The 16,241-nt window shown below is 38.0% G+C and overlaps 2 protein-coding genes across 4 annotated transcripts in view; both read right to left on the bottom strand.

The window, feature by feature from the left end:
* The window catches only part of LOC136266912 (coiled-coil domain-containing protein 180-like), a 31,812-nt gene extending 16,535 nt beyond the window's left edge, over positions 1–15,277 (bottom strand). For all 3 annotated transcript variants that reach the window (XM_066061957.1, XM_066061959.1, XM_066061958.1), the window contains exons 1-15: positions 15,133–15,277; positions 14,403–14,521; positions 13,879–13,940; positions 12,819–12,882; positions 8,205–8,256; positions 8,069–8,135; positions 7,583–7,620; positions 7,341–7,475; positions 6,228–6,323; positions 6,051–6,117; positions 5,455–5,551; positions 5,028–5,147; positions 4,451–4,619; positions 3,902–4,024; positions 2,726–2,854 (exon numbers count right to left, since the gene is read on the bottom strand). In XM_066061957.1, coding sequence (XP_065918029.1) covers positions 2,726–2,854; positions 3,902–4,024; positions 4,451–4,619; positions 5,028–5,147; positions 5,455–5,551; positions 6,051–6,117; positions 6,228–6,323; positions 7,341–7,475; positions 7,583–7,620; positions 8,069–8,135; positions 8,205–8,256; positions 12,819–12,882; positions 13,879–13,940; positions 14,403–14,521; positions 15,133–15,216 — 1,422 coding nt within the window. In that variant the 5' untranslated portion in view covers positions 15,217–15,277. The remainder of the gene's footprint in view (positions 1–2,725; positions 2,855–3,901; positions 4,025–4,450; positions 4,620–5,027; positions 5,148–5,454; positions 5,552–6,050; positions 6,118–6,227; positions 6,324–7,340; positions 7,476–7,582; positions 7,621–8,068; positions 8,136–8,204; positions 8,257–12,818; positions 12,883–13,878; positions 13,941–14,402; positions 14,522–15,132) is intronic.
* Positions 15,278–15,279: 2 nt separating this feature from the next.
* On the bottom strand, positions 15,280–16,241 carry LOC136266913 (homeobox protein BarH-like 1). The gene has a single exon (XM_066061960.1). The coding sequence runs from the start codon at positions 16,234–16,236 to the stop codon at positions 15,526–15,528; it is 711 nt and encodes a 236-aa protein (XP_065918032.1). The 5' UTR covers positions 16,237–16,241; the 3' UTR covers positions 15,280–15,525.

The raw sequence follows: 16,241 nt of genomic DNA, 5'->3' as shown, positions 1-16,241 counted from the left end.
GTCGAACGTATCCAATAAAATAGTGGGCCACCTGCAGAACATCAGTGCTCTGGCAAATCCTCAGGACTAGTACAGGCTGTAATGTGTCTCACAGGTAAAGGTGTGGGCGCACAAAGTCTCATCCAATCTTTACCTGTTACGTGAAAAAGATGGACAGTTTGCCCCATTAACACAGCTGGGTAGGTTGCTTTCTCAGTTACATCGGGTATCCATATAAACAGTCGGGTAGAGAGCAACGCAAGTAAAGTTTCTTGCTCAAGGAAACAACAATAGTAATGTATGTACTTACACACACTCACACTACGCACGCACGCATGCACCAAATTCGCCCAGGTATGGTTGGTGATATTCATGGCAATAATACTAGCAGATCTATCGTTGCATTTGTAAGCCTCAAAGTTGTGTTCATGCCACCACACAAATTTACGCATATTCATTTGTGTGTGGACAATACATCAGAAACAAAATGGTGTGCAAGACAAAGAATTTACACAATGAAACCAGGTCACCATGTACACAGTAATGTTACTGTTGTATAACCCCCAAATGTGGCAATTGAGTACAAAATGATCCACCAAACACAGCCACCAGTATATAAAATAACACACAAAACTTAGTAAATATAATTTGGGTCCAAAGACAATCAAGTTCAATAGTTTATGCTGATATAATTTACAACCAAAACTAGCGTAGCCAGTCAGGAATTTGCATAATTAATTATACCAATTATCTTCTTTGTGAGGAGATAACAGAGTGGTTAGAATTGGATAAACATAAACAATATAATCATAACTAACCACAGTGAGTTGATTCTGTGGTGCGTAGGCCGCATAAACTTAATATTGTTAGTTTCTCATCCCCACCCAAACAACCATTTTCTCATTGCGTCAACAAAACCTGTCACCCACTGGTGACGGAGTGCAGCCATATCAATGGGTTAGGTAGTGTCTACTTAGAATAGATTATAAAAGTTGTATACCGAATCTATCTAATTCAGCTCTGTATTTAGTTAATAAATATGTAAATAGAAATCTTCCTGCCGCAAATGGGTATTTGGATGAGAACTACATAATTTATGTAGCCTTAGGCATATTTTATACCAAGCCTACTGAGTAGCTATAAGGCAATGTATAGGAATTTTTTAAAATAATGCTGGTGTAAGGTTACCAGTAATATACAAACATGAGCAATAGACGTACAGTAACAGCACCAACACTACAGCACACCTTGTCAATAAATTATATGTTAAAGAGATGGGTAATGCATCGATATAATTATATCATAAAGGAAAGTGTACGTATGTATGTACGTAGGTTAAATGTGTGTACATATATGATAATGTAAATGTTCTATGCCATACTTAAGCTTCAACACTTAAACACTGTGTGCTTAAGTAAAACAAAACCTTTGACTGCATTACACATGGTCACACATACTCAGTGAAACACTGGGCTACTTTTCTGCTAAGCATCAGTACTAGCAAATTCTCAGGAGAATCCTGCAGGAGGATGTACATACCATGCCTTACAGGTAAAGGTGTGGGCACATGAAGTCTCATCCAATCCTTCCCTGTTATATAAAAGATGGACAGTTGGCCCCATTAACACAGCTGGGTAGGCTGCTTTCTCAGTTATACCAGGTGTCCATATAAACAATTGAGTAGACCAGAGCAACATTTTTTGCTCAAGGAAACAATAACAATGCACACACACACACACACACAACACACACACAAAGCAAACCATGCTAATTATAGCACAGTCACACCTATCCAGTGAACCAGCACTCAGAGCACTGGGACACCTGCGTACTAGGGTTGGGAAATATTTCAATATTATCGCCCTGAATGCAACATTATGATGTAAATACTAGCTATTTTGAAAATACCACAATACCGTTTGTGCAATATTATTGCATTTTCTGCATAATTGATAAGTGAAAAACCATAATGCTAAAGAAGCCTTATATTACTTATTAGCACTTTATGGTGACTACAGGACTGATACAGAACTGGACCTGAAGGTCTGACAGCAGCTTGTGCTACAATATCTTATTTGGATGTTGTAGCCCCATAATAATGCACTAAATAATCTTGACTGATAACGTGTTTTGTTTCTCTTACTAGACATGGCAATAGTTGTAATTATCGCACAGTCACCTTGTCGCAATAATTGCAAGTAGAAATTACCAGTACCGCCCAACCTTACTGCGTACTACTACAGTGTTATGAGTCAGCACAGGTAAGTCCTCAGGACTAGTAACCCACAGAGGTAAGGTATGGGTACCCGAAGTCCCACCTAGACTTTTATCTGTTAAGTGAGACATAGACAGTTGGCATTTGCTTCCCCAGTTAACACCAGGACACCAGGTCTCCATTTAACAGCTGGGTAGACTGGAGCAATGTGAGTAAAATTTCTTGCTCAAGGAAACAACAGCAGCAACTGAGAATAACCAAGCATCCAACCTGGAATCTGGCTGGTGCTATACAATGTCACACACACACAACACATACCCACAAAATACTATGCATAAATGCATACATAAGCACTATGCAACACACAATATATAACCATCAGTGCATGAGTACATACGTATGTACACTTCACACACACAAAAGTGCTTCACAAAAGTACCTCCAATTACCCAATACCCATACAGATAACCACCTATAGCACTTAATCAACTACAACACTAATATACACACTAGACAGTTACATATTCTTACAGTTAACTGTTGTTCTAGCTCAGCCAGATGGCTATTGTGATCGTCCCAGACATAAGCCGCCCCCTGAGCCAGTTGAAACAGCTGTTGAAATTGTTGCTGATGTTGACCCAACACTTCATCTAGCTGTCTCTGTCAAATGAGATAATACAGTGTCTGGAACCACCCTGTACTGGTATATGTAAATACCTCTTTACACGGTCAACTTGAAAATCTAATTTGTTGGTGGTTATAATATACAGACCCACACACACACACAACACCTGTGCTTTGAGTGCAAGCAAGAGGGATTACAGCCGAGCAGTATGGCTCGGGATAGTACCAAAACAATTTATAATCTAATTTCTATAGCCATGTACTTTCAAAGAATGCTTATGTATGTACCTACGAACAACCACCTAGTCCAGAAAATAAGGTTTTCCAAATTTGTTTTGTTCATCTATGGAACTGCAAAGTCAAAAATTAAAATCTTCTAGACACAATTAAAAGTGCATAATATGATGGAACTACCGTATGGAGGGAAACTTTGGCGCCGTTAAAATTTGACGAATTTGGCGATTGACCATGAATTCGCCAAATTTTCCCCATCCAAATATTTTGGCGGCAAAAAAAATAGCAAACCAAGCCTCGAACTAATCAATTTTCTACTCGACCAAGGGATAGTGGGCCAGACATTACGCTAGAGCCAAGCCTGCCTCGACTACCTCACTAGGTAGCTAGCTAGCTAGTTACTGTACACGTGGTATCCTCAAACTTCACCTCGAAACGGGCATGACAAGTATAGCGAGTCCTACCATGTTAAGTACGATATTCACTATTCCAGACGGTGTAGATCTACTGTCTATATAGTATTATCTTTTTGTTGGTAGCTGACTCCAGGCGCCGAATCGCTGAGAGGCATGGCACTCCAGTTCTCGCTTCAGGCACAGCGATTAGTGATCTAATTAATTCAATACGACGTGCACTTTGCTAACACTTCGCCAAATTTTATTTCGCCAAAAGTAATATTTTACTTGATTCGCCAAATTTTCCCCACTCCAAAGTTTCCCTCCGTACGGTATAGCAGAGCACAATATCAGCTGTAATTACAGATGCCCCAGGCTAATACCATCACCCTGTTTCCTATCTAAAGAAAGAATCCTTCTAGTACTTATATGCAGAGCCATAAAAGGGATTTACCTCAACACTCTTCAGAGCACTACTACTCCTAGCTTGGTGCTCCTCTACCAGTCTCATACAGGATTGATTCATCAGTCGATATGCCATGTGAACATCACATGCTCCCATCTCTACCAGCTGTTCCTACAGTAGTAACACATCAATTAGTAATGTTTAATATTATACCTGCTGAAGTGTTATTTGATCAGCAGAGAAAGCAAACAATATCTTTAAAAAATTTACATAAACCCCTGGGTGTATTGTATGTGTGTGGTAAACACATATCAATTATGGAATTAGTGTGGCCAGCACCTTCACAAATAAGACTATGGCTAAGACTATAGGGAAAAATCTCTCATAGTTGTCACAGTTACTCAGATTACAGGATGACAACATAATAACATAATAATTATGACAGACCATTGTTTGCATATCCTATAACACAGCTGTTGATAAATAATTTTATTTTTTCATATTATGCACTGAAGCCCCTTAGTCTTCACCAAGAAAAAACATGTTACGTATCTAAGAGAACATTAAGACAATAATGTATAAGATGTAGTATCGTACCCGGTGACGTTCCACTTCACTGACACACGCCATGTTTATCACTTCCTGACAATTTTGTAGTTGAACTAGAAACTTGTTGTGTACCTCTTGAAGTTGATTGTGTAGTCTGGTAACTGTTCTGTGCCACTCGTACACCAGTGATTTGTTAACAGCTGGAGGACCTAGTGAACTATACATACAGTCACACATGTGCACACAAAAACACACACACACACGAGACAGTAGTGTGTCATGTAGCCCAAGAAGCAAGTGCACCACACCAGACTGTATTGTATTGCTAAAATGGTTATAAGCACTCATACATAAGTTAAATCACTTAACTTACATAAGTGACACAAATCTGATAAACAAACCTTAAACTTCTATTTATACACATGGGTGCAGTAACTGAAATTAGTTCAAGTGCATAGCTGTCAGTTTAATAGAAACTGAATACAACATTTATACCAACAAACACTATCCACTAATCTGATGGGATTACTTGCACAGGATATCTCAACCCTCAACCCTTACATTACAACATATAGCTATGACTAATAACTGTGTTATAGTAAGGGTGTGGTAGTAGTAGCCCTACCTGATCTGTTGTAATAATTCTTGTCTCTTCCGATTGATGGATTTTTGTTCTGCTATCAGAAACTCCTTCAGCTTGTTCACCTCAACTGGATTACAAACTAGCTCACTGTTCATATACTCCCTGCAGTAATGAATGCAGTGTACTTTGGTGTGTGTGTTTGTGCGTGTGTGTGTGTGTGTGTGTCTGTGTGCGTGTATGTCTGTGTGTATCCGTACATGTGTGCACGTGTAGAACGTACATCAATCTATACAGCATGTGTAGTGTATGAACATGGTAGTCTTCTTAAGAACAGTCAGAACAAGTACACAAACACAACAATGGTAGGTGCCAGGTCGCTGGCTGCCATATACAAACTAGTTGTCTGTGTAATGTGCCTGACAAGTACACTAGTATATTGTGTATATGTTTGTGTAGTAGCCTACTGTACCGGAACTGTTCTTCAGCAATTTGCTGCATCAGCTGTTTCCACTCTTCAACCTTATCCTGCCACTTTACACGATATTCCTTCTCTCTTTCAACCTCCACTACAATGACACACACCAGTACAACATATCAGTACACACACACACACACACACACACACACACACACACACACATGTACGTACACACAAAGCAAAGTAAACTCCTGCGTTGGTCATACCTATGTACCCTGTGACACACACAAGGACACCTGTGCATTACTCAGGTAGTCAGTGCAGACAAACTCTCAGGACTAGTACCCCATAAAATGTTGTACTATGCCTCACAGGTGAAGGTATGGGTACCCTAGGTCCCACCTGAATCTCACCTGCTGTATGAGATATATACAGTTTGCTTCCCGGTTAACACTAGGTGCCCATTTATAGCATTGATTACCAGGCCAATGCTCTACCACTTGGCTACATATGATTTTACACACAACACACACATATGTATACACACACACACACATAGGTACGTAGTACATACATACGTACAACATTTTACCATACAAATACTCATATAAAACCACAGACATGTACACACACACCACAATTCTTACCAATCATCAGGTGTAGATGCAAGTCGGCATATTTTCGTCTGTTGGACAGTACAGTGAGGTTGACCACCTGAAATGTGAACACTTTCTATGAATAAATCAAAACTGGCCAACAACAACACTATATGGGTACACATAACTGATAAACAAACATCACACCAAATGTCATGTGGTTTTCACCTGTGCTTCATCACTAATCAACCTATTAACATCTTCAGACAACTGGTAAGCTATCTGCTCCAACATCACACCATAAGATTTCAATATCTCCTCAATCTATCACAGAACACATCAAGGAAGTTGTGAGAAGACATAGCCAGGGTGTGGTGTGTGTTTGTGTAATGTAATTTATTTAACTGATGTGTACGACACAAGTGAAATGGCTTTAACCATGCCATGGTGATATGAACATATAATAAAATGATATTAATTATATGTTATGTCTTAATAACATAAAGCACCCTAGACTGGCTATGTGTTGAGACAAAAGCCAGTTCACTATTTGCCAACTGTTAGTACTTAATACACAACACTGACATTGGAGCAGAAAGAATGGCTACTGTAAGTTGACAAATATTGTGATTAAAGTCTAATTGAACATTTCTACTATAATCTCAATACAAGCAAGCCATGTTGACCCACAATGCTGATGAGAACATCTTTTTACAATAAAAACAAAATATTTTAAACCACAAATCATACGAATTAACCTTTAGTTGGCAAAGATTCTTATTTACAAAACAGGCTAATATACACCAGTGGAGTTAGCAATTAACAAGTAGTGCGTAAAATTATTACAAATGGTATGAAATTTCTACTCATTATCATCGAGTTAGCTGTTAACTGGCCAACACCATTTAGTGTAAACAGGTGACAGGTAAGCCATACAATAGTAGATGCCAACACACTTCAGCTACACTAATACCTTACATCACCACAATACCATAATTATAACATACAATGATATGCATCACGGCTTTAATTTGATACATAACCCATACGATGTTATTTTACTGGTTAACGTAGGTTTTCTATTGCTCGCACACTTGGTGTAAAGTTACCAGTTGGTAATCTATACACACCACATGTAGTTCGCTAGTGAAACAATGTGGAAAACAAGAAATGGGGTTGGGCACCTATTATGACTGATAATTATACTATTAACAAGCTGATCTTATTCTGTTTGTTAGCAACTGTTAAGTCACAATAGGAAAGTTTAACTCGTTTTATGATAATTTTATGACTGTTGTTATATTCCATAGACACAGCATTTATAAGGTTGCTAAATTGTACCATTTTAATTCTGTCATCTTCAATTGATCGTAATTGTGAGTCCAGTACTTTAATGTACCCCATTCTAACTGTTGTCTGGCCAGTAATTTCCTCCCACACAGTGTTCAGCTGTTCCAAACTGTACGTCTGTAGTTGCTGTAAACAAAAAATACAAATCATTGATTATATACAGACTATGTAATTAAAACATGAAGGATAACATTTAAATCACAACAAAAACACTGACAGTTATAATAACTTACTTCAGAGGATTCAATCTTTAAGAAGAGACTGCTTAAAACTACATTAAAATATATGTCAAAAAAGTAACATATAATAATGGTAATAGCTTCACTAACAAAACTTGGTGGTTTTCTAATCACATTCATGAGTGTATTGCTCATAGTGGACTGGCACTCCAATGGCTTTTGCTTTACAGCCACTAAAGCTATGATAACACACAAACTTGTAGTATGAATTAAATCGTGAATCTTTCATCACCTTCTGCTACTTATTAATCAGTCAGTGGTTACTAATACGTACAGCAGCCCACAGTATCAAATAGCTAACAGAAGGCCAGGGTAGCGAACCATTAAACACCTGTTACCAAAAGTTGTTACACTACCACAATGAGGTACAAATTTTGGCAATTGAAAAGAAGCTTGTAATAAGACCAACACTACAAAAGACTCCCATTTAGTATAACGATATATGTGTGGGTTGTGGTGTGCCAAAGTGATAACACTCACTTTTATCGTTTGATGTTAAGTCATTCTGTAACTGTTCAGATGATTTAGTCATCCTCAATTCTAGTTCCTAAACAGGTGTGTATACTTAGTTATATTGACAGCTGAATAATATTGAATTATACGTCATGCCACTTACGTTGCTAACAAATGTTAATTCCTGCTTCATGTCTTCTATTGCCTTCTCATGCCTGTAGAATAGCATGTTGACTTGAGCAGTTGCACATCACTAACTCTTACACAATTATTACTAAATCAATTATGTATATTTTTACTTACAAGGCAAGGGATGGAATGTTGCCCAATTCCTAAACAAATCAGAAATCAGACTTTAGGCTTGCAAAATACTGAGGGATATAGCCACATTGTAAACAATGGTTGAAGTTATTAACCAATAAATAAACCAAATTCCACTTTATTGGTAAAAGCTCAGTGTAGCTAGCCTAGTTTCTAAGCAGCTAAGTGCCACAACGCTTTACCAAAAAATCGAAACAAAAAACATAGAGCAGTTTAATGGAATTCACGGGTACATTTTGCAAAGAGAATTAACCAGGTGGCTTTGTCCTGATGTAAGTTAAGAGAAATTGGCAGATGGTTCCTTTAAAGCTAAAACCAAAAGCCACTAGTTATCACAAAACGAATTAAGCATTACATTCCAACAAACACTGATGTGTATTGTAAGGTTTCTGTGCTAGCTAGTGACACACTTGAAGGAAGCCAAACAGAGTTAGTTAATAAACATTGTCCACACAAGCAATGGTCTGTGTACACAGGGGATCACTATACATATGTGACCATTAATTCAATGATAGTGCAACTTGATCTGACACTTTGTAGGCCAACTAGCTGTGAATATCATCATCAATAAATATGAATAATTTCTGTCATGTTTTGACAACTAGAAAAAAAATTGGCCATTACTTCATAATACATGGTAGCTGGTTATAAGTATGTATGTATGTATGTACGTACAATGTACAGGCAGGTTTTCAAAAATGTGTGGGCCTTACATGTTATTGCATCAAAAAATGAATTTTTTTTCAGTATTGGCTATGGTCTAGCACAGCCATTTAAAGAATAAAATGAAAAGTCTAGTAATTTGATGCAGACAGACATTACCATATCAGTTAATATAAACTATTCCAAGGCTACATAAAATAATACACTAAAATTAGAATGAGAGTTATGCGACGCCAGCTAGTCAGAGGGGCTAGACATGAATAGCAAGTTTTAGGTAGGAAACAATCCATTCCTTGATAATTATCAGTATCAGCTGAATACCTAATAATGAATACCAGTGAGGAATGACTTCTCATATTGGTCTAGAACTTGTGAACATGTACTATACTTACAATAAGGCTACACTGGTTTCTGTACTTCCAGCCACAACTTATATAAATAAGGATCGTTTATAAGGTGGTTTGTGAGCTCTTAAATATCATCAATTTGCCATATTATGAAAGACTTCAGTGTTGAAGTGCTTCAGCCAAGCCAGAGAACATTCAGCCAAGCCAGAGAACGGTAGGTCTCAAGTGTGAATCCTTATCACGATGACTAAAAATGATTCTTTGCATTCTAAGACAGATAGTGAGTTTGAATGGTGAATGTTTAGTCTGGTACGATGAAGATTTCAGCTATTACTGGCTCCATGGTTCTTGACAGCCACGCCTGTGATGGCGGCTTTGCATCAAGTCAAAAGTTGATGGTTGGTAGTTCCCATTGGATACAAACACACACACATGTGTAAACAATGGTAACCATTTGACGCAAGTGAAACAATTGGAACAAATTCACACTACGTAGACACTACCATTTTAAGGACCTGATGATTGTTACAAGTTTAAATGAAACCAGATGTGCAGGGCATTGAAATGTCTTTTTGTCTTAAACAAGACATCATTATTACAATGTGGAATGTTACAGCCTAAAACTATTATAATGACAATGAGAGAGCCTAACTAAATCAATAATTACAGTTGTACTGATTCCATTACAACAAAAAAAAACACCACTCAAGCTAGCCGATAGCATGTGGACCATTGGCAGAGGTACAGCTTCAAATTAAGCTGCTAATTAATAAAAATATGATTTGTTTGAAATAATATTTGAAATAGTTAGGTCAATTAATCAAACTTGTATTCAGGTACCAATTTAACTGAATTACTACACTAACCAATTAACAGGAAAATGTCATTTGTGTAGATTTTATAGAAATTCACTTATTGTCATGTACACCTATACTGCACATTCTGAAAAGGGTCAATCAGGTCCAAACAGGTCGGATTGCCAAACTATGACCCTGTTAAGAAATCTGCTACAAATTCAGCATGCTTCCCACGGCTGCTACCACCTCAACAGATTTTATTCAGTAGAGGGTAATGTTGTAGACAAATTGTAGTGGCCACCACACAGATAGGTAACAAGGTTTTTTTTTGTTATGTGATCAGTGATCAATGTATATGTTTACTGGTAACTAGGTGAATTAGTGTGTAACAACTATCTCAAATTAACAGCATCCACAAAACTCACTTCAAGTAGTGATAAAAGGGAACGTTAACCTGTCTGTAAAAGCAGTGTCGTTTAAACAGTACAACTGTTTAAAGGTTTCCATTTATCTAGCATGAAAACCACTTTAACCCACACCTTAATTCCTGTCACCCACTTACGGCTCAAGTCGAGCAAAGCATAGCTAATTTCTACATCAAAATGTATTAATCAAACACACGCTTAAACATTGTAATGGATAACGCTATATCGTAAGTCAGCTGTTAATCCACGTCTGTATGTAGTATATAGCTCAAGCTGTTAGAAACCATACCACACTCAACCACATACAAGTTAGTCACTACTACTAATAATTAAAAGCCCTTGAACTTACAAACTGCAGGAATTTGATAGTTTTCATCTTAAGCACCAGCCAGCTATGAATATCGTAATGTTCAAGTATCGGAAGATGGGAATGAATTAGCCATCTGCACACGCCCTAACCAAGGAGGTTAAAAACCTTTAGTCTACCCTTTGAAGCTAGGGTATCAGGTAACTTCAGTCCATGGGATACCAGAAATTATACAGCTAATATAAGATATAGTTTGACAATTTAGTAGGACAACCAACACCCAGGAGTACAAAGGCACCTCGGTCATACCCAATAGTAAAACTGACCACTGCAATATAATTGTTTACAGTAGAAGGTGCTATCTCTCAATATGAGAACATTGCTTGAAGACAATACATCTCTCAGCTGATCTAATACCCCCAAGTGATACATATATGGGATAGTGGTGAAGGAAGCTGTTACTATAAACACTGAATTATAATAAATTTCTGTTTAGTATAAATCTCCATAGAAATGCGCACACCTGCATGTTAGAATGAAACTTATTAACTCCATACAACCCATAGCAGTGGACCAGTTTCTCAGGCTAATTGCCATGGAACAATAGTCTCTATACACAACAATATCACACTATAACAAACAGTGGTTTATAATAAAGTAGTCGTGCAGTCTAGGATATGCCGACTGTTCTATCAACCAAAAACAGTCCCTAATGTTATACAAAAATTAGCCGAACTATTTCTACTTAATAAATTATGATTTTGATATGGCTTATCACATAATAGTGCACACACCCTGTCAACATTAGACCATATGAAGAGTTACAATGCATCAGTCAGATCAAAACAAGTGTTACAGCGTCACACTGTCTAAACTATTGCAGGAATCATCAACAATTGCAGACAAGCGTATAATACATGTTGGAGACATGATTTAACAGTTGACCAAAATGTATTCAGCAACATCTGGCCACTACGTGCTTGTTGAATGAACTGGCGACAGCTTAATGAACTACAAATGGATTCTTTCGTGTTAGCGGTTTAGTTTAGTCAAAAAGATTTGTTAACTCAGTCAAGCCTGTAATCAAGCTTGTAGAAAGTCATCTAAAACATTTTAGCGGCCGACCATAGAAACAAGACGTCTTTATCGCCCAGAGAAAACACTATTGATTAAACATACACGTGAACTAAGTGTCCAGTAAAATAGACACACACACTGTATCATGGTAAACACTTAACGTCATGTATGTAAGGTGTGTACTACGTTGGCAGTGATAAAACTCGCTTGTAGTTACATGCACCTCCCAAACATTAACACTTAATCCATTTTGAAAAACCCATAGATGGCCGGTGCATTAATATTGTTATAAAACCATTTTCCATAAATGATATTAATCTAGAACACTTTGATGGTACCTGAACTATGTATCACTAGCACCTGTACAGTTAACACTGATACTGTTTCTGTCATAAAATAAGTACTTGTCAAGTATAATAACTGTTGTATGTACCCTTGATTGAACTGGACTAAAGCACCAATGTATTCCCACAGTGAAACAATGGTACGTCTCCTGAAACACATATCAAGGATGAAGCCCTGTTAGATACCAGGGAGTGACCATGTCAAGTAATTCTCCTACTGTAAATGTGTCGGGTGCCAACACAAAGTACAGGTCACGCTATTATCTCATTGTAGCTGTACAAAATGGATTGCTGTTAACTACTACAACAATTACACTGATGTTAAACGATAAATGGCATAACTCAACACCAATTTTCTCAAGCAATGAGCCAGTTTCATAATAACTTTTAAATGTTAACAACAAAGGAAACAGCTACACTACACTGAGTGCACCTAAAGTGGTGACGTTGTGAGGCTTTGGTTGATGTGAATAATTTTAAACAAATCATATCCTACCTTTCCTTGCGTCGAGCAGTGACCCTTTCCGTCACGCTAAGTCCATCCAATTCTTGGCTAGTTCCTAAAAAAAAATAAAAATAAAAAAAAATAAAAAACCACACACACATACATGCATACACAAAAGCATCATGACACCCTTTATGTTAACACAGATTAGCTCAAGTCAATCTCCCACAATAAATACCTTACTAAATTTATATCACACAATGGTTGCCAGGTACTGACAGGCTAATATGTTCATTCCTTATACTACTCAACCATCAAACTTGTTAATATGATTATACTTGTTGATTAGTTATGACAGTTATAAAATCTGTTACCAAGAACACTGTATAAGGAATTGTTACAATTTCTGGTTAGACAGTAAAACAATGTGGCTCCCTCCCAAAATAGACCACTCATGCTTGAGAGGGAATTATTTAGCCATCATACAAACACATTCCAAATAACAGTAACATTCAATGACCATCTGGAAGCTGGGGAGAAGCCTGTTTATCAACCTTGATCCTCAAATATCTGATCTTTGTAAGGGACAAACAGGAAATTAAGTCACCGCATTGCTAATGATGCTGTTACTGGGTGAACAACGAAATCAAGCATACCTCAAAGTTATGATGTAACATTCTAATTAACATATCCAACTACAGTCGCTTGTTCCCATGGTTGCTACCGATACAACAATATTGTTCAGATATTACCAAAACACAACCACAAACTTTAAGCAAAATGTTGTCCACACACTGAACATGATAGCATACATCGTAAAAATATGATGTAAGGTTAATGGAAACAAAGACACTTAGACTTGTGTACTGGTTTGTATCTATGATAATATCAGCAAAGTAACTAAGCATCTAGCTACTTCAGTATTCCAATAGAGGAAGTGTTCCATGTGAAATTAGTACACAACAACATATACCACACCTTAGAGCTTTCAAACAATGAAAACCATTGACAACAGTAAATACTTGATGTACACTAAATATGGTTGTGAAGTAGGAAATTATCAATCAGTGGTACTTAGCTAAATCTGACCACAACCCAAATAAGGTCATACCTGGACAGTCTGTGAGGCTAAGTACTTCTAGGGCTGCTTCTTGCTGGTCCAAATCTTGAGGTCTGTGAAGTAACATTGTATGAGTGAAGCAAGTGAGATATCAATGATCTCATTGTATTAGAGACAAAGATCAGCCACCATTAAACGTCAAGTACTGCAGCCACAAAATATTACATTGACAAAATAGAAGGCGTAGTGGGCCCTCTATATTTAATGAAATTGCTGAAATCTTTTAACTGTAACAAACATGTTCCGTATGATTAAAATAAAAATGTAATGGCAAGATTCTGGGAACAAGAAAGTGGCTCTTTACTGGTAAAAAGTGGGGGGGGGGGGGCTTTTCAAAGAGGTTTGTGTACATATACAGACACAAAATTAAAATAGATCTATAACAGGTGATATTACATAACCTATTCAATTTGTAACCATTTAAACAATACAATTATACAATGAATGTGACTAGACATTTCTACACACGCATAAGCACTAAATGATATAAACATGTTTTAATATGTCAAACTCACTTAGCGGATGAACACATTAATGTCTTCGTGTCTTTATAATCCATTGTGTTTTTCATCACCAGCACACCACCTTTCTTTGCCTGGGTGAACACATTACTCTGGAACTTAGCGATTCTCTCCTGGAACAAATAACATGTGTACTTCATGTAGGTACAAAGTAACTTCCTACACTTCTCAGTACATCAACAAACCATGATTACCCGACCTTAACAATTTCACTGAAATAATTATCTCTCACTATACACATAACCATACAATACCCAATAGGCACTCCAAGCTCATACATACAGCTGGAGAAAAGCCTAACAAAAACAAGTGACACATCTACACGCACACGCAACTTTAAGCGCACACTATAAAATGACTCAATGTACCAGGTACAGGTGTTTATGATCTGTTCGTGAACTGTTTGATGTACAATTAAGGTAGAATATTAGCACCACACACCCTTCCTGGCACTAAATCAAGTGTACAACACTACACTGGTGAACAAAAGGTAAAAATAAAATATTAGTCATGGCTCTACAGCCCACTTTAAACATGCAGTGACTGATACACAACCTCAAAGTGTATTTCACATCCCAACACAATACCAGGATACACAAACACTTTCTAACTCGATTTAAACACTCCATTAAATCGTATAATGTAAAAGAGTGGGCTTATAGAAACCATGGGAACCGAATTCAGTAGAACTGCAAAACCAAAACCCACAATTATAGAGCGCTACCTCTCTGGTTGGCACATCCGTCTGGTTTTCATCCCTGCTGCTTAGCTTAGTAAGACTAGAGAGCGCTGCTGTTGCTGCAGCCATTTACCAGCCCGTATCTCTCCCGCCAAGGTTTCTATTGTACTACTTCCATAGCAACACACGCTATTTGATTTAATTTCTTCATAATTCTAAAATTAACGCATACATAAATAATTATTGTAGCACAGACCAGCTGCGCTTAAGGTACACCACACAAATGCAAACATTTACAAAGACCAAACACAAAATAGATAGAAAAAATAATGTTCGCAGTTGCTGCTACAGCATTTGAGGGCGTCTCAAGTGATAAATGGCATTGAACAGCGACTAAATCAGCTAGACGGCTGAACGCGCGGCTCGCGCGCTGCAGGATCACAGCTTTCGGTAGATCGGGGATGGTTGGTAAGGGAAACTGTTACTTCTAATCTGCAAGTGCTGGTTGTAAATTATCGCGGCTGCCTCTTCTCTTTGCTTGCTCCAGGCGATATCCGAGCATTCCCTCTTCCATTTCGTTCGCCTGTTCTGGTACCAGGTTTTGACGTGCTTCTCCGTCAAGCCGAGTTCACCAGCAAGCTTGCATCTATCAACCTTTCCTAAGTATTTCTGTTGGTCGAACTTCTTCTCCAAGCGGTTGAGCTGATCATTAGTGAAAGCTGTTCTCTTCTTTTTAGCTTTTCCAGGGCTGGAAGCTGGAGGAAGAATTCTGATTGGGCTCGTCACGGAAATCTCTCCGTCGCTTTTGCTTCTCTCTGCACGAATCATTGGTGGAAACGGGATCGAGACTGGACCAAAGCCTGGTGGCAAGCAGCCAGCTGGGTAGAGCAGAGGATTGAATGGTCTGAACGGCAGGGAGATGTTGGGGTAATTGAAGAAGATTGGAGCACCAAGTTTGGTTGAATGGCTCGTCTGTTCCTCGCATCCGCTAGTCCCGCTAGCTGGGCTGTGTACACAGTCGCTATCAGAGCCAGAGCACTCAGGAGATGATGGCGGAGTGGGACTCAGAGATGAGCTCCTGTTGTCATCCTTCTGAAGGATGTTCTCAATAGAAAAATTGCTTCTCGGTGAGTTTGAAGATTCCATCATGTCGT

Source organism: Dysidea avara, chromosome 9 (assembly GCF_963678975.1).
Source record: "Dysidea avara chromosome 9, odDysAvar1.4, whole genome shotgun sequence".
Taxonomy (NCBI): Eukaryota; Metazoa; Porifera; class Demospongiae; order Dictyoceratida; family Dysideidae; genus Dysidea; species Dysidea avara.
This window is presented reverse-complemented; position numbering and strand designations above follow the sequence as displayed.